Source organism: Saccoglossus kowalevskii, chromosome 15, assembly GCF_978046115.1.
Source record: "Saccoglossus kowalevskii chromosome 15, keSacKowa6.1, whole genome shotgun sequence".
Lineage (NCBI taxonomy): Eukaryota > Metazoa > Hemichordata > Enteropneusta > Harrimaniidae > Saccoglossus > Saccoglossus kowalevskii.
In genome coordinates, this window is record NC_140655.1 from 5300579 (window position 1) to 5318691 (window position 18113).

Genomic DNA, 18113 nt, shown 5'->3' on the forward strand with positions numbered 1-18113 from the left:
TTGAGATGGCCACAAATGTTGACTTTATTCGAGCAATCAACTATGGTAATAACATGCACCGACCTTGGGTGCGACTACATCAAACATTTTATGATGACCCTTCACTCAGCCTTATTCCGTGTAGGTTGTTTATAGACACTGCGAACGGATGTTTTCAAGTGATTATCGCTTAAATTATTATCCTAAGTTAGAATTAAATACGGAAATGAATAACACACAGACTGGATTGTTTTCAACAAGGCATGATTTAATTGGACAATACTGAAGGTTGAAATTTACAGTGATTGAAATAATCGTATCGATATGGTGGGTTCTAATTTGAAATTATATAGTGCGTTTCCGTTGCTAGGCAGTTCATCATTCGACGGCTTGTCAATTCTTGGGTGGGTTTCACGCTTTAACACGCCGTCCCTGTAAATACAAAAAAAACGTAAAAGTCAGTAAATATGCTTTGGTCTCCACTGTACGCGTTATATTTTTAAATAAAACCATTTGAATATATGATTTATTGCTACTATACATTAGCCTGTATTCTGCTTATACCGACACAGTGAGATATGAATAATAAGTATTAGTGAAATATCCATACGTCGTGGGTCATATGGTCGTACATCAATCACAAAAGCATGTGATGTCAGGCACAGAACGTTAATTCCATTTTTTTAGGAAATTTAGATATCCTTATTAGTGGACCTTTTTTACAAATAGCCATCAAAATAGAGATTCGCGAGACCTGCTTTTGGTCGTAAGATAGTTTCACTCCCGTAATGATGTTTATCGTACCTCTGATATAAGTAACCAGGTTATTTGAAACAAAGGGCACGATGACGGGTGATAATGGAACATTCTTCGCGGGAGAAAACAATTCTCGCAGTACGCTCGCTCCCAGCGAGATCTCGGGAGCTATTTGCACGTGAGGTATATTTAGAAACTCATATACATTCCCCTCTAAATAATTTCAATAAAATTGACGTGAGTGACGCACATATATGTTTTATTGTCTTTGTCAATCTACTGGTTTTTAGACTGAAGTGTTTCTTCGATTTATTGATTTGCACTTTATACTATCCGTTTAAAAGTCAGTCAATGCCATTTTCATTACTATTGACTTCAGGCAGACACGGAAAAGAAATTTTGAATTGGAACAAATTGAATTGAAATATGTATATAAACATTCCGGTTGTTTCATGTATAACAAATTTAGCTTTGGGAAGATATAAACACCTTATTCGTTATTCGTGCATGAGGCCACGTTTAATATGATGGTCTCTGTGTTTATATCTCGATGGTTATACGCAAGTGATGTTTAGTCGTTCTTGAATATTAGTGTTCTAATAATAAACAATCATAAATAGTTGTGTGGGTTCTGTTATGACAAACAATAGACCAGTATAGCACTATTGCCCCCGCCCCCAGTCGGAAAGTACATGGCAGTTTTTTGGTTCCAGTCCGTCCATGATCATGCTAAGTGAAGTTGTTCTACGATTATCCAAACACATATTGCATCTCCTAAACGAAAATGAACATCTAGACATTGTCTTTTATACAGCAATATTACACAGTCACTTCTATGCTTGTATTTTAAAGAGGAAATACCTTGTCAACAATATATTGATTAATTAGTGAACGAAGACGGCCGTAAACCGGACGGTCGTTCTGAAAAAGATGATTAGTCCGCTCTGAGCATGATCACAGAATCCTCAATATTCGGGATTTAAATTCAAATTGATATATCCACGTATTTTAAATACCACCAGGCCGACCAGGATATAAATCATCAATATTGAGAATTTAAATTTTCAAAAAATTCAAATCGTTGTTCCGGTTTGTGTTAAATGAGAATATATCCAACAAATATTCCATGTATTTCTATGTAATATATCTACGATCATTTCCCGCATCTTACTGGAGTTTAGTAGGACTCATTATGGCGTTACACACCATTTTGAGTCAAGGTGACACGAAACTAACATACGGATTTGAACCATGAGAGTGACACTATGGTCAGTCCGTTGCTAGAAAATTGGCTTATTTTGAAAAAAAAAACATTTATGAAGTTATCTCGTTTAGTGTCGTCCATTGACCGGAAGTGCTCGCTAAGCCATACATACCAGGATATTCACAAAGGTATGATTTCAGTTCAAAGCAATATTCATCGTCTAAATTCCAAGATGGCAGTTTTCCAGGTACATTCTTGGGTCTTTGCCTGTCAAATAAAAAATACCAATGTGAATGTAAGTCGAGGTGTTTTTTATTTTGTTTTGTTGAACAAAGAGCTTTCAACTGGTGGAAGATTTACTTGTATTTACTTCATTTGTTTATTTCTATTTAGTTATGTTTTGTTTGATTTTTCACTTTGAGACTGTGCAGGGTGCAAAAGGTTTTGAACACTTGAAAGCCAATTAGTTGATGTATGTTGACCGGAAACGGAAGTAGCGCCATTTTATGTTTAGTAATTGAGATGCGTTCCTATTACGGAAACAATTTTTAACTAGCTCACCATAACTGCAAACAATCCTGGCCGTGACAGTCTCTTGCTACATTGTTGTTGGGCTGTGTAATGTTCACACCTCCGACCTCCTCGGAATGCCAACCCTCGGTATAAGTCAATGGCGCGCCATCGAGTAGGACGTGGTAACCTTCGGCCATTCTGTCATTTCCGTTAATCCAGTAACCATCCCCTAGCGGGTTTACAATATTCGGCTGTGAGTTGATGTATCTCCTGATCCTTTTGTGCAGTCCCAAATAGTTGACGGTGGCTAGCTGCCCTCCATCGGCGAAACAGTCATCAACCGCCACAGTCCATGTGCTCTTGCTTTCATAGAAGAACTTATAGCGTATACCGCTCACGGGGTCACATACATCTGTGGATGAACGAACAACATTCATAATTTTTTTATTTGGAGATTTCTTTATTTTGCTTGCTTTATTAGCATTTCTCTGTTAATAATATTACATCCATGTCATATATTCATACTGGCTGATCGTAACATGTAAGCGCACAAACACATCTATCTGGTCAATGATATCCATGGACATGACAGATCATCATCGTTTCTAATATTACAATAATAGTAGTTCAAAACATGTTAACATACCGTTTTCCCCAGATAGCTGAAATTAAATATATAAGAAAAGTATTTAATATCTGACGTCATATTCGTGTCATATCATAAACATCGCACGCTGTGTACATTTCTAATTGTTCTTGTTGCCGATAGCCAATGATGTTGTCATTAATAATGCCTGATTGAAACATATGTTCGTTATACTGCTCCCATTATAGTATACTAAAACATTCACCTTCCAACCACACTCGTTAAAATTGTCTTACATTGAGGATAGACCGATAATGTCTCATATTGGTAACTATGACGTAAGTATAATGCAAATCTTTCTTGTAATATAATTAACCTTTACAACGACACATCTATTCCAACATAATTTTGATATGACGTAGAAATGCAATTGTGTATGTATTTAATAAAAAAATCTCTGTTACTTTTGGATCAAATAGACTTAATTCTATGTTGCCTACATAACATATTTAATTAGACTGCGCTTTTTACACTTGAACACTGGTCTAATAATAAATCAAATGTTACATAATAAATAAAAGAAGGGGTGAAAAAAATATGTACAAACTAAATGGTTTGAATATTCATTTATATATTTAAATCAGCCATAAAGAATGTTGTTAACATAATTTGGCAGAGAATTCAATAAACATCGAATGTCATGTCCCCACAGGTAGATAATCTCCAGAAACAACCAAGTGACAATCTGGAGATCATGACCTAAAGCCCGAACATGATTGAACTCATTAATGTAGCATATATGATATATATTCGGGTACTTGGTTATTTATAATCTTACAAACAACAGAATCTTAAACTCCGCCGTATACATAACAAGTAATCAATGAAGTCTTTTAAAACATGGCGCAATATGCCCATACTTTCATCAGCGAGGGACCAGTCTAGACGCAGAATTCTTTGCCGTTTTGACATTTGCGAATTTGTTTTACCCTAAAACGATCTATTACTGTAATGTAACCGGACTGCAAAGTTGACTTTGGGATTAAACTGCACGTAAACTATGAAAAATGATGAGTTGTTGTGGGTGAGCCAAAAGTTAACCGAGAAATAAACAATCCAAGATGTGTTCATAGAATTGAATGATGTCAACATAGTACGTGTAACAATTCCAGCAGAATAGCAACCTTACCTGTATTAAATCAACACCGTAAGTCGATGACACAAATAACACCACTATTATCACACACTGGAGTTTCATTATGGTGAAGTAGCGATATAATATATGCTGAAAAATAAAAAATAAATAAAATATCCTTTTCATAGTTATAATTCTCATAGCGAAACAAAATTACTAGAGCGTCAACAACTATACGTACTAGATAAGCGACAATAACTTAATACAATAAATATGCGCTTGGCCGTGAAACATGGCATCTAAATTGGACATATATATATATTGCCTGCAAACAATTACAGCCAAACAACCCTAATATTTTGGAATGTATTTTAATATATGACACTGGAAATAATGTCATTACCGAATTATAGGATTCATCATGGTATATGTGTAAATAAGTAACAACACGATGTTATAATTTAACAAGCTTAATAGTATATGCTATATATGTTATATATTTATTTTTTTAATTTGATTATTTGACACAGTCTCGTCAATGAAATGAGAAAGATTAGTGTAAGTTTCTGATAAGATTTCATGCTTAGCGCAATATAGGTAGTAGTAATATAATTATAAAAGTATCGTGTATAAACTCAATTAAAACCGTATTTTATGTCTAGCATTTTAACGCCAATGTTTACTAGTATACCTTACTTATATTTATTACGATATCTTCATTTTACAATCGTGTGTGCTCAACCTAAATATTGTCACATTGAGCCAGTGTGGTATTTGTTGATACAACTTACACACAGGACATTTTATTTACCACGATACATATGTTGTATAATAAACACGACAACATATGTAAATTATATGTGTAAATATCGAAGTAGTTTTAAATATTATGGGCCATTTGACACTTCCTTAAAATAAAGTTCAGTCATTTGTCCTACGTTGAAAACTTGTTTGAAACTAGAAAACAATACATGACGACATGAGCGAGAGAAAGATATATAGACCACTGGACATGAAGCCAATAAATGAAGATTGGGGTATTGACAATAACCACATCTGTACATGTGATCGTGGCATACATGAGTCCGGTTCTGATTAAATAAAATATAAAGTTGAAAACATTTGTTTTGATGTATTTGTGACAGAAATACTATACACGCATTTTTACATGAGTAAAGGTATTTGTCACATGTTCGGCTTAAACACATTGAGACCATATATTGAACCATGCTCTGAGTTCCTGAGGTTATTAATACCGAGGAAGTTACAATTTTTCTCTGTATTTTGAACAAAGTTTTGAAGCTTGTTTTGAAAAAGAAACATTGACTCATGACAAAACTTAATATGTATTCAGAGACTATTTATGTATATGCACAACAATAAGCTTTATTCTATCCATGTGTCATGCAATACACACTGAATGCAAATACGTTGACATTTCTTACATACAGGCAAGATTTTAACCATGGTAGAGAATAGTTTGTTCGACAAAATAAAACATTGCATTTAGAAAACTTTTAAAAATTAGTTTACACAAATGGTAATTATACGTGGTTAAACTCAACATTGTATAATGAATGAATAAATGAAAAGGAAACTTGATTGACTGCATAGCTTTGTAATTTCACGGGACACAAGTCACGGAAAACGTAATGCTATATATGAGAAAGTACCACATGATGATTTACTAATGATTTATAACCGGACTTATGTAGTCTAATATTCACTTGCAGCGTTGCTGGCAAATACACCGATTATCTTTCATACATTGGATGAGCTATATTGGAAATACATATAACAGTTCCATAGAATAGCTCAAGGAGACACTAGAAGTAAACCATTCCCTCCATTGTACAAATTAACAACATATTTCATTATAGTATTCATTTTTCCTCAAATAACTCAATTATTAGACAGACTAGCTGAAAATAAAGACGAAGACGTGGAACTTTCAATTTCTTCTTCAGATAAACGTTGTGCTGCTATTATATAGCTTGTGGACATATGGTCATGGAAGTCAGACCAGATACCGCGTTCAGTTGCACCAGATTGATACATGCACTCGTGACGTAACGCGACGCATGTGGGAACAGCGGGAAACATGGCGTCAAGTTCATGTAGAAGACCTGTACGGCAATACTATTGTCAAAACTGGCAGATGAACAACTGATCCTGTCCGTAGATTCAAGCCAAGCATGGAATATGTGAACGCACCCTGGTGTCATGTAGCCACAGCCCATGAAGAAAGAACCAACCAGGAAACAGACTGTGACGCGCAACAAAATATTTATTGGCGTCATCGGCGTATATGACACGTATCTCTGCAATTTGAGTACAAACAATGTCCAGCTTCGAAATACCGATTCGAAACCGATAATATGTGTAAGTTGTTGAATAATAGCAGCCATCGAGAGCGTTATATTGGAAACTCAGTTCCTGTGTACTCAGTCTGCAGTGATACACTAAAATCAACCAACAGACATATGGTCATGTGACCGAAGAAAAGTGTTTCCATACGCGTATGCAGTTAGCCTTGGTCTTGTTCTTTTACAGTCAAAACTAAGTTAAAATGTTTAAATTTTCAAACTATTGAACTCAATCTAGTCGCATATTATATGTGTATTTTCTTGAGACGTTGGAATATAAATAAATTTGAAATAAACATACTCACAATTATGAACGACCGTTTCGATAAGTTTACTGATTCCTGACCGTTAACAAATACCACGTCAATTCAGTGCGACGTGTTTGATACCAGCAGACGGTCGCTGGTCTTTGATAAGATTATAAGCTTGGGTATGGCTTGTGTATTGTTAATATTGTAAAGAACGGATTAGTTGTTCTTTTTACAAAATTAATATGTAGAACACTTCCATATGGTGGAACATGTTCAATTGGGACAACGATTGTTTTAACACGTTACATGGGATGTATTTTTAAATAGTTTACGTAGGTTTTAGAACGGTCTCACAGCACGAGAGTTCAGCCACGAATTTCAAAGGGCGGTTGTCGCTTCGAGGCGTCGTGTTTGACAAGGTGCAATGCGATATTTACAAAGAATGTAAAACACATTGTCCAAACGGTATTAGTAGCTTTCCGATACATACATTTGTTTTACTCATGCCTGTAAGAAGAGAAGGTTATCAAACTACGCATCTGTAAACGTCTAGCTATTTTAATATTCATTAGTTACTTAAGACTACGATTACCAAATATTATCTTCTGTAAACCCTTGTGTCGACGTGACAAGGATACTGTCACTGGAGCAGCACGCGGGGTCGACAGGCTTACGTCATTTCTGACCAGATGCCATTTTACCACCTTCGATTGTCGGGAGCTTGTGGACAAACTTTTCTTTTCTTTACTACTTAGTGGGTAGCCGATCACAGTTGTCGAACTCGCATTCTTCCAGATGATATATATACATCAACAATTACCTCGGAATTAGCAATTCAAGAAAAACATTAATCTTAACAAATTTCATTTGAGTTTTATTCATGTGCAATCCATACTAGCAGTATTTAACGCTCTGGTTCTGTGAATACACTTGCATCATTTAGTAGTAATACTACATAACTCGCTGGCGTCGTGTAATCTCGGCGCTTGTCGGTAGTCATTCGGCATTTATCGGTTACCTACAATCCATTGCGGCCCATTGATGTTGAGATATAATAAAATATAATATCACGAGTATATCAACTTTCCGTATAGTATGTCGCCCACACGTTAAGCCAACTTTAGGAAACAATAATCCACGTTACATACTACATGCATATCAGTATGATGTTATACAATCATTATAGAATTCCGCCATATTGGAAACGAACAATACACTCTCGTTCATTATTAGTATTATTATGATTCATTGCTCATTGCGATTTTCAAAGTATATTAATTACTCAAAGACTAGAACAATGGTAAGTATGTTAAATAAAATAACCGGGGAATCAAATAATATGCATACACATACAGAAACAATAATATACAAAATGTGTTAATCTGACATACCCCTTATATATGCGCGAGTACAAAGTATTTATAAATAAGGGTATGAAATTTTCATAATCTTGCGTGCGCGTCAATCGACCATATTTCTAACCATCACAGAGCGCAATGGCTGCTTGAAGGGTTTCGATTGCGTAAACAAAAATGAGCGAGGTTATCACTATTTTCAAAAAAGCAAAATGTACTTTCCCGTGTTTCCTAAATATGCCAGGACACTATCAAACCAGTCCGAGAAGGACACGCAGCAGCTTTTTTACACATACTGGCTGTAGTATTTCTAGAAATGTGTGCTTCTCGTACGATCTCTCAATTCATGTAACTTTTCTTCAATTCCCGTGAGATCTCCATCGCATATAACACCAGTAGCATACCCGTACCTTATAAATCAATGGCACTATACATACATACATATAAATCATAAAAAAATCCCTGTCGCTAATCTCAAATATGAATTTGGTATTACTCTGCCTTACCTATAACAGTACGATGATATGGACTCGAAAAATGTCAGTGGTTCAATTGACTTGTATGGATGTTCCTTGCAGACAAACAGTGTGTTAGCATACCCACTGCAAATGTATTAATCAGAGAATCTGTTTAAAAATGAACGCCATATTGCGGATTCAATCAACGGTACACGAGCAGAACTATGGGTTTGTATGTTAATTGATAACTACCACTTTGTAAAATATATATATTATTGATGAACTACTCAGAATAATAATATCGTCGTTGCCATATTTTCACTGTCACCTGGACGCATATCTAATTAGCACATATATTTGGACTTGTATCTGTTATATAGCACGTTCTTTTGTCTGAACATATGTTTTGATGATATTGATCAATTGAACTGTGCGAATTGTAAATTGGTAATGTGGAATTAACAGCATACGGTATCCATATCCATAGTCATTAAAGAGATTTACAAGTGTAAGACCACAAAACAAAAGACTGACAATCATTTACAAGCATACTACAGTTCCGTGTAATATTACTAATTCTCAGATTGAACATATTAATCCAATCAAATTAGCCAAAATACAAAGTTTTACAGAAAGTTGCATACAATAAGTATCTTATGGCCAGACCCCAAAATCACATGCCCTTATCAGAATGAAATGAGTACACAAGTCACAAGTTGATGACAAGTGTGATCTTTGATATGTTTAAACAATGCTTCCATAACGTTCTAGCCTTTATTGAAATCAATGTTTTTTTTAACATATTTGAAGGACATCACTTTCAATATTATTAGTATCCGCCAATTTAATATGCCATTGGCATTAATCTTTGCCATGTACCCATTTATTTATTATTTTAAAAATCGGAATATTGGTGACATGAAAAAACACTAGTGAACTTTTCTTCTTTTATAAAGGCCTGGGACATGTATGATTATGTAATATTTGCATAGTATATACTTAACACAACACAGTGATCTGTGTTTAATTTAAATTTAACAACAGATCAACATACTGATCAGATTATGTTTTTATTCTGATTTACACGAAAACGTATTAACAATACAGTCAGTGAGATAGTGATGTAATTCATATTTTCTGAGAATATTAAAAAAAATCTTGAACAATATCATATGATAAAAAATAGAATATTGTAGCTAAGTCTGGAACAACAACAAAAATGCAAAATGCTGGAATAAAGTTTCAAAGTTTACTTTAGTTGCGCTAAACGTCCACTTTTCAAAACACTACATCTGTTCGAGCTGGTTATGCAAATCATTCATATAAAGAACAAATACATGAGCGAAAATTATTCATCCTCATCTCACTCCATCTTGTATATTAAAACACGCAGAATTAACAGCCCAACTCACAACTAGACACCCATATTCCGAATGTTATTCTTTACGTTTATCTTAATGTTATATACAAGCACGGATACATTTTACTGCGCACAATAAAAGTTGTGTATGTGATATGAGAATACTCAAATAAAGTCAGATTATTGTCACAACCATTGATGTAAATGGTGCTTTTGTAATAAGAAAGGTCTCCCTGTTATGTTTGTTAATTCACTCACACATTCCGCAATCACGTATGCACAGCAAGTTGTTCAAGTTTTCTACACACGTACATTTTGATCCATCTTTAAGATAGCGAGACTTATATTTGCATACTTCTAATTGTGACTAAATGACTACAAAAAGATATTTTTGGAATCGCCAGACTTTCATGTTTTTCATGCCCGTATCTGCATTCTGTGACGCGTTACTCAATCAAAATTTTGTATTTGTAATTGTAATTGTATTTTTTAAACTTTCTACACTCGGAATCAAACCACGCGTTTTGGTAAAGTGGGACACGTTAATCATATGTCATTTCTGTGCGAGGGGAAATTCGTTGTATATAGCTGTGCATTATTTGTAGAATTTGGTTAAAAGGGTTTGGATGTTGCCCTTGGCTGCATTGCCAATAAAACCAAAATTAAACGATACACTAAACAAGACTGGCAGGTGATTTAATTCAGTGCGCGAATTAACATAACAATGTTGAATGCACTGGACAAGAACTGAAGATGATATTTTATTATTTTGTCTACAAATAAAATCCTTAATATCTAAATCTACCTCCATCATAGTTTGCATAATCATATCGAGTCACATTATCAGTTGTGCATTTACATGAATTACCAAGTATTTACCTAGTTTTCTAATTTGAAAGAGATGATAACTCCTTTGCAATTGATCAATCAAAATTACTTGCAATCTCTTGACTTTGATGGTGGATGAATACATATAATTCTTCCATTTGTGTTTTAGTTTGACGTCAGCAGACACTCGTGATTATCGCCAGAATTGCATCAATCCTCGCCATACATATTCCTGCAGTAATTACTCATACTGACGTCAATCTCGTGGGATTACTAGTATATATTTATAACATGTATTGCTAAAAAAGTTGAACAGCTGAGTGTTGAAAGTGGAAATAATACTGAGATACGCCACATTCGAATATACGTGATATTTTCTAGGATTTATTTTTTTGGAATTTCAACCGATTTTGTTAAGTAACTGAATAGTAACAAACACATGTGCTTGCCAACATGAACTATTCGCGCTAATCCGTAGATGAACTCGGAAGTTCAGAAGTTTGGAACTATTGGCCGTCTGTGTTGATATACAGTAAGATATGGGGTTATGCTCAGTGTGTATCAGATGTGGCGATTTAGTGAGCCAGGACTAGAACTGACGGCAATGCTAAAGGGACACTTTCGAAGTCCATGACACTTTTGTGTAATAAGTATTTTCCATCTGTTCTGTATTACGTCACATTGAAGGATACACTTATTCGTTTGATAATTAATAAAACACGGGCCACGTTATTAGCTAATTCAGCTAATCTGTAATTTCGCTAAATGTAGCTAAAATCGATTACGATGAACGGAATATAGATGCTACGTTACCGTCAGCTTACTGGCAGTTATTGAAGACGCAAGCTCGCTATTTGATTTATGGCCGACATAATTATTTTGAATAATTATTAAAATAAATCAGTATGTCAAGAAAATTTAATAAAGAAATAATGGATCAATATTAATTCATCTGTTGTGAAAAAACAATTATTTTCTAGACATACATTTTTTTTGACATACAAGTTTTAATCCAATTAGATCGTTGTTGTCTTGCGCAATCACATACTATTTTGTATACATGTACTTTTTACTCATGTTTATCTTCTTTTTGTCTTTTTATCCAAATGTAATTGCCGGAGAGCTTGAATAAACAAACCGGATTCGGTGATACTGTGATGGTTCTATCAACACTGGGACACGTGGACGAATATCCCAGATTATCAGCAATGTCGCCTCTTCCGTAACAACCAGTTTGCAGTACAAAGTTCGTACAAAGTCAAATCTATTGTCGGAAGACCATCGGTAGAACTTATATTGGACATTTCTACTGTAACTTAGCTGTATACAAGATAATAACAGTATAATGTTCAATCTAGTAGGATACCTTTTGAAAGCGACTCATGATATTTGCGGTGTTAACTTTTTTTCGGAAAGTAATATTTTTTTGGAAAAGGATGACGAGTTTGCAACATGGTTTGCAAAAATACTACATGGGACGATACCCATGAGCTGATCTCGTCACTAAATGCCGAAATATTACAATAGCCTCGGATTGCTGTTAATACACATTAAAAGACAGAGACGAGTCGATAATGTATAAATTTTGTAATTTATTCAAACAAATAACTGCGATCAGGCCAATTTCAGGGGGAAACAATCACGAATAATTTTAGGTTAGGGTCATTTTGACTGCAGTGGACAAATTAGTTGCTACGCTGTCTCGTAACAAATATAAAGTTAGTCGGATGTGAATCCATTTAGAACTATTAAGGTAAACACTTTACCTTGTTACTTTTAATTTAATTAATATTGGCGACAGACATAAGGCAATCGGTACGTCGACATGATGCATCAAGCATATTAATTCAAAAGTATAGGTGATTCAAGAATTGTATGCCCTGCCAATGTTCGATTTAAAAACCAAACTAATTTACTGATGAGTATACTCATCACGATCAGACCAAACATCATGGAAGAATGGGCTTCAGGCAAAAATGGCCGCCGAGATCTCGTTGAAAGCGAGAAAGCCACGAGAATTGATTTCGTCCTCAGACAGTATCGTCTTCTTCCAATAGACCAGAGTAAAAGTAGACACGGTGTTGCGAACAATTTTAAAACACTTTTTAAAGGAGAGGGGAAACAGTAAGAAAAAAATATATTATATTTAAAATAAACGTCATATTTGGTGAGTTATTGGTTTATTATTGGTTTACCGTACTATGAACAATAAATACACATAACTAAATTACTGAATACCTATACATTTTTATTTGTAACATATTTCTGATTGGAGGAGAAGTTCGTCTCATTAATTATTTTCGTTGCGTCGTTCAGTTGTTTCGTGCTGATGCTGAAGCAAAAATATTTCCACTTTAGAGTTCTGCATTATGCATTCTAAGCTTCAATAACACATCCGCCAGTGCCTGTAATGAAAGAAAACCATGATATTAGCAATGCCTTTGAAAAGATTGGTGACTTTTTTGTCCCTTGTTTAGAAAATATCAAGCCATGTTCGTTTCGTGTCAAATGAATTCAGGTGTTTAGTTTTTCCATCAGCTGTTTTTTTTATTTATTTCTAAAGCTTGTTACAGACCGGTGCAGTCAATTCTTACGGCATCATGTATAATAACACTCCATGATATATCGTCCGAAAGTTGTTTCAATTCTTCAACAATCATAGCTCCGGGAGTTATGCATGTTGTCTGTGTTTTTATTTCCGAACATTCAATGGATGTTTTATTTTTTTATATATTTTATTCACAATTAACATACCTGCTGGATATTCACATATGAACGATTTAAGCTCCAGACAGTAAGCATCATCAAAGTCATATGCTGGACCTGATTTGGGACGTCGCCTGAAATATGTGAAATGAATTAGTGATGAGAGTACTGTCTAATGGGCGTAACGTTTGTGATCAATAATTGACTTTATATATATATAACCACTGACTAATCGTGACGACACCTTTATCGGCATGTTGATGTTTATGATCAATGTGAGTTGACTGGATTGATGCCGTGTTAACGTATTATCATGTTGCGATAAGAAGATGGTCTCTAATCTACTACACGTCAATACTACGATATTGTGAAAGAAAACAGCTGATTTTGACTAGAAAACACAGAAATATATTTAAAATAATTTATAAAGAAATGTATTCCATATACAAACCGACGATAATATCATATTAACCGATAACACAAGAATATTATATACAAAATCGCTACATTTTTTTTATATTATTTGTCTTGAATTATAGCTGAAAGAAGCTGAATGAAATTCCAAACTGTGTCAGTGTGTTCAACAACTCTTGTATGAACAATAAATTTACTTGGAAATTTACTTTACTGCATAAACACGAAAACGTACAAATGGATTTGTACCTTCACATTGAAGAACAAAATAACGACGGCCACCGCCTTTTAAATGCTAAACACTCATCATAATTGAACAATAGGGTGTAATTTCCCTCAACATTGACAATATTAATTTGTATGGGCGCTACTGTTTCTGATTCTAGAAAATCACCCTAACGCATCTCTCGTAAGTTCGTGTTCTCGATGTTATGTCAAATGCACAGAATATCTTGCACTGTAATTGTTTAATGTATCTGTAATTATATGTACACCCACGTGAACTCACCATAACTGACCACAGTCCTGTCCATGGCAATCTTCGTCGACATTGTTATTGGGCTGTGAGACCATAACTCCCCCAAGAGCCTCGGAGTACCAGCCTTCCGTGTAGACAAAGTCTTCGTTGTCCACGAATTTGTATACACCCTCTTCAATTCTGTCGTTCAATCCAAACCAGTATCCCAAGCCCTGGGGCGTCAAAGTGTCAGGGTAGGCATTGATATGTCTCTTAATTCGTCTATGCAGTCCTTGGTAGTTTATGGTGGCCAGCTTTCCGCCATCGTCTTGGCACTTATCCCTAGCGAGATCCCATCTGTTTCTAAACTGAGGGAAGAACTTGTAAACGATGCCTGTTTTCGGATCACACACTTCTGTGAATGTGAACAAGAGATGATGTAAGTTAGCGGTGACATGTTTGATGTTTGAGTAGGGAGCTGGAGACAATTGGTTAATTGCATACTTAGAGATTGCAAATGGTTTATCCCTTAGTGGTAAAATATATCTTGGAAAAATGTTCCTTGTTTTACACCAGGGAAACTGTTGGTTTTAAGTAGTTTTTCAACAACAGATGTTGAATACTGAACACTGATGTTGTAAACTATAAGCGGTCCAGTATGCTCCTCTGTGAAGATCGGAAATTAATGTTTAAGTTCAATGGGCTATTTTTTGAAATGCACAAGTAACAATGCATATTCTTTAGTAAAAATAACAAAGAAAACTGTGCGAATATTTAAACATATAAACTTACCAGTTTCGTCCATCATCTGTAAAACAAATGGAAAAAGTGTAATATAATAGTAATATTTAATATCTGTATTATCTCTAGGACTTGGTGAATCAGCTGTTCAATTTTCACAAATAATATTCGTTTTGAATGTGTAATATTGTAAGCGATGTAAGAAGAATAGTGTTTAAGGTAGAAGCCTAGTCATAATTTTTGACAAAATTGATCATAAATCGCATGACAATGTTCATTAGTATATTATGTACAATCATGAAGCTAATGTTTCATGGTACAGTGAAATAGCATTATTTTATTTTATTTTATTTTATTTTAGAGAAACGTGTCCTAATATTTCTTGAAAAGTTCTATTTTTAGATCAATTCCATAGAACACAATGGTAAAGAAAAATGTCATTTTTTGACACTTTTTAAAACCCGGATTTAAAAAAAATCAGAACAACAAAAGGTACTTGATCATTAACATTAATGTCACCAGGCTAGATTGTGAGATATTGCATAATATCTCTGCCATATGAACTTGTGGTAAAAGTATTATAATAGTGTCAAAATGGCGGCTTTTCACTGAAATACAACCATCAATTTCTCGAAAAAAAGGCTGGTGACTCCCAACTTTTTTTAGGTCTATATCCTTATATTGCCTTGAAGTACAATCTATTGCAAAATGAATAAATTATGGTTTTTTTAATTTATGAGTTCCAAGCGACGATAACAATGCATGCTAAAAACGCAAAGGCTCGTGGGTAGACGCTTAATTGTAAACAACGACATGGCCATCTGACGCATGCGCAGGTGACGGTTTATTCAGAACTTTTTTTCTAACTATATCACAAATAAATGATAAATCGGTTTCAGTAGATTCTTCATTGATTATCGTGTGTTGGAGCAATTCTTACATTTTTAATCTAAATGTTTTCACGCATGCTACCCCGTTGGGTAGATTGAGTAAATATTAATTACGTTTCAAATTAAAATAGGTTATTTCGTTCATCATCAGAAAGTTGTTTTGGGTTATTACGATTCAATGTACCGCTTGTATTTTATACTTGGTCGTTTAAAATGATTTCATGACACTTACATTCGTGAAAAGATTCTAAGATGTTACTTACGTTCGCTAACTCTGTTCTGCCATAAGCCAGTGTCCATAGGACAGCCAAGGCTAGTGCGGAAAGGGCGAAATTCATTACGTCAATCTGCGAGTAAATAAAAACATATTAAAAATCTTAATTCTGTAACTAATTTTATATTTACTTATTTTTTAGAAATATATAAACATTCCCAGCTATATATGCTCACTGTGGATTAATTTTGATTAATTGCATATTTCTAATTTGATATTAGATTTCAAATCAGTAAATAAATAAAATGTTACACTAGATGGAAATTTTTATTGAATATAGTATCACAAGTTATAACGATATTAAGGTAAATATAAACCATTTTTTCTGAGTGAAATTCCGCGATTTGGTGAAATCTCTTCACCGAAAAATTAAGAATACTCTGTCAGGTGACTCTACAATTGTTGCGAAATTGAAAAAAGAACCCGTATTAAAAAAATTAATGAACATGTGAACTGAAATCACGATGATGATAAATAAAATATTTTCAAAACACGTACTCACACGGAACTAACAAATGACAAAAGACGTGTAACTCACCGTTCAGAGATGTCCGGAATAGTGCTATTGCTCGTTCATCCAACAGATCTGATACTTCTTACGTCAAGTTGGTCACATTATAAAGGGTTACTCGCTGCCACGTTGGCGTTTCCACGTCGAAACTTGTGACAAATTCACAAATTCTTAAGGCCATTATTTAGGTCATTTATTCAAATTTAAGAGCATGTTTTACATATTATTTTACAAATATTCGTTATAACTGTTGCTAGTAAAACGTGTCCCATATGCTAGACCACTTAAGTGCAATTAGTGTCAATATGTAAATGGACATCTTGTCATTTTGGTGATACCGGCAGAAAATCATATATTACCAGTCAAGACAAATAACACTGGATTCGGTAAAAGCTATGTTGATTCTTATTTGATGTCATATTCCGGGAATTTTATTATATATTTGCTATAGAGTGTTGTTGTTTTGTCATACAAATTGAATACATTCCATGTTTCAATACACACAAGTTGTTTCACAGATTATTGTTTATATGATCAGTTGAGAGAAATCGATACAAGAATTTTGTGACATTTTCTTTATCATTTTCCTTCTCATGATCTCAACTGGCATCATGGTTTTACCAACTGATGTGTGGGCTTGTTTACTTGCGTAATATATTATTAAATTTAGTTGTGTTTGTTTGTGTAGTTGGTTGTTTGGGGTGGGCGGATGTGTGTTTAGTTAGTTGAATCTCAGAACACTAATAAACAGACTGGCAACGCTATTGTTTAGAGGTTTCAGTCGGCCTAAACCCCGGCGAACGCGTGTCTCGGCTACTCTGGTGGCTCACGCTTTACCAAATTTTGCCGAATGGTGAGTACACACATTGGAAATCCTCGGTCTTGCGTGCATTTCAGTCATTCTCTGTATTCAGTTCAGATCAGATCACCCGGAAACGAGATAGTTTTAAATCGCGTATAATATATTTTATAATATATTTTTGCCCAAAATGTAGAGACAATCTTTATAGTGATGTTCTTAGTTACTTAGATAGTTACTCGATTTTCCTACGATAATTTATGTCACCATGTTTACAACAAAGCTGGTCTTATGTTATTATATTTCGCCGATCATGTATTTATTCTCACTGCTATTTAGTTTGACCTGCAATTGAATTTTATACTTTCTGTTTTACTTTTTACCCGTTTTAAGAATGTCTGTGGGCACATAAGTATCACTAACGTAAAGAAAATATGAAGCTTCGGTCTGACATTTCGCGTCACCTTCTGCTGAAACACCACAGTTTGTCGCGAAGTCGTGTGTGACTTTGTGGACATGATTTGCATCTC

The 18113-nt window shown here is 34.5% G+C and overlaps 2 protein-coding genes across 3 annotated transcripts; both read right to left on the reverse strand.

Annotated features, from left to right (window-relative positions):
• Positions 1-226: 226 nt before the first annotated feature.
• Positions 227-8842, reverse strand: LOC100375258 (salivary C-type lectin 2-like). 2 transcript variants are annotated; one of them, XM_002730983.3, is made up of 6 exons: positions 8652-8842; positions 4228-4323; positions 3099-3114; positions 2501-2864; positions 2112-2206; positions 227-411 (listed from the first exon to the last, which is right to left on the reverse strand). In XM_002730983.3, exons 2-6 carry the CDS (start codon positions 4294-4296, stop codon positions 398-400), a joined length of 558 nt encoding a protein of 185 aa, XP_002731029.1. In that variant the 5' UTR covers positions 4297-4323; positions 8652-8842; the 3' UTR covers positions 227-397. The 2 variants fall into 2 exon arrangements, with proteins under 2 accessions (XP_002731029.1, XP_085364392.1); XM_085508266.1 differs by lacking the exon at positions 8652-8842 and adding an exon at positions 6845-6942.
• A 4112-nt stretch (positions 8843-12954) lies between these two features.
• On the reverse strand, positions 12955-16939 carry LOC100375114 (salivary C-type lectin 1-like). Its single transcript, XM_002730981.3, has 6 exons — positions 16812-16939; positions 16263-16346; positions 15161-15176; positions 14420-14783; positions 13546-13631; positions 12955-13196 (listed from the first exon to the last, which is right to left on the reverse strand). Exons 2-6 carry the CDS (start codon positions 16335-16337, stop codon positions 13168-13170), a joined length of 570 nt encoding a protein of 189 aa, XP_002731027.1. The 5' UTR covers positions 16338-16346; positions 16812-16939; the 3' UTR covers positions 12955-13167.
• Positions 16940-18113: the final 1174 nt, after the last annotated feature.

Excerpts from the sequence above, each read along its gene's own strand:
- LOC100375114 (XM_002730981.3), bottom strand. The coding sequence starts at position 16,337 with ATGAATTTCGCCCTTTCCGCACTAGCCTTGGCTGTCCTATGGACACTG. Across the intron at positions 13,632-14,419 it reads CAGGACTGTGGTCAGTTATG|GCGACGTCCCAAATCAGGTC; the intron begins GTGAGTTCACGT and ends CACATATTTCAG. Across the intron at positions 13,197-13,545 it reads CATATGTGAATATCCAGCAG|GCACTGGCGGATGTGTTATT; the intron begins GTATGTTAATTG and ends CTTTCATTACAG.
- LOC100375258 (XM_002730983.3), bottom strand. The coding sequence starts at position 4,296 with ATGAAACTCCAGTGTGTGATAATAGTGGTGTTATTTGTGTCATCGACT. Across the intron at positions 2,207-2,500 it reads CAGGATTGTTTGCAGTTATG|GCAAAGACCCAAGAATGTAC; the intron begins GTGAGCTAGTTA and ends TTTATTTGACAG.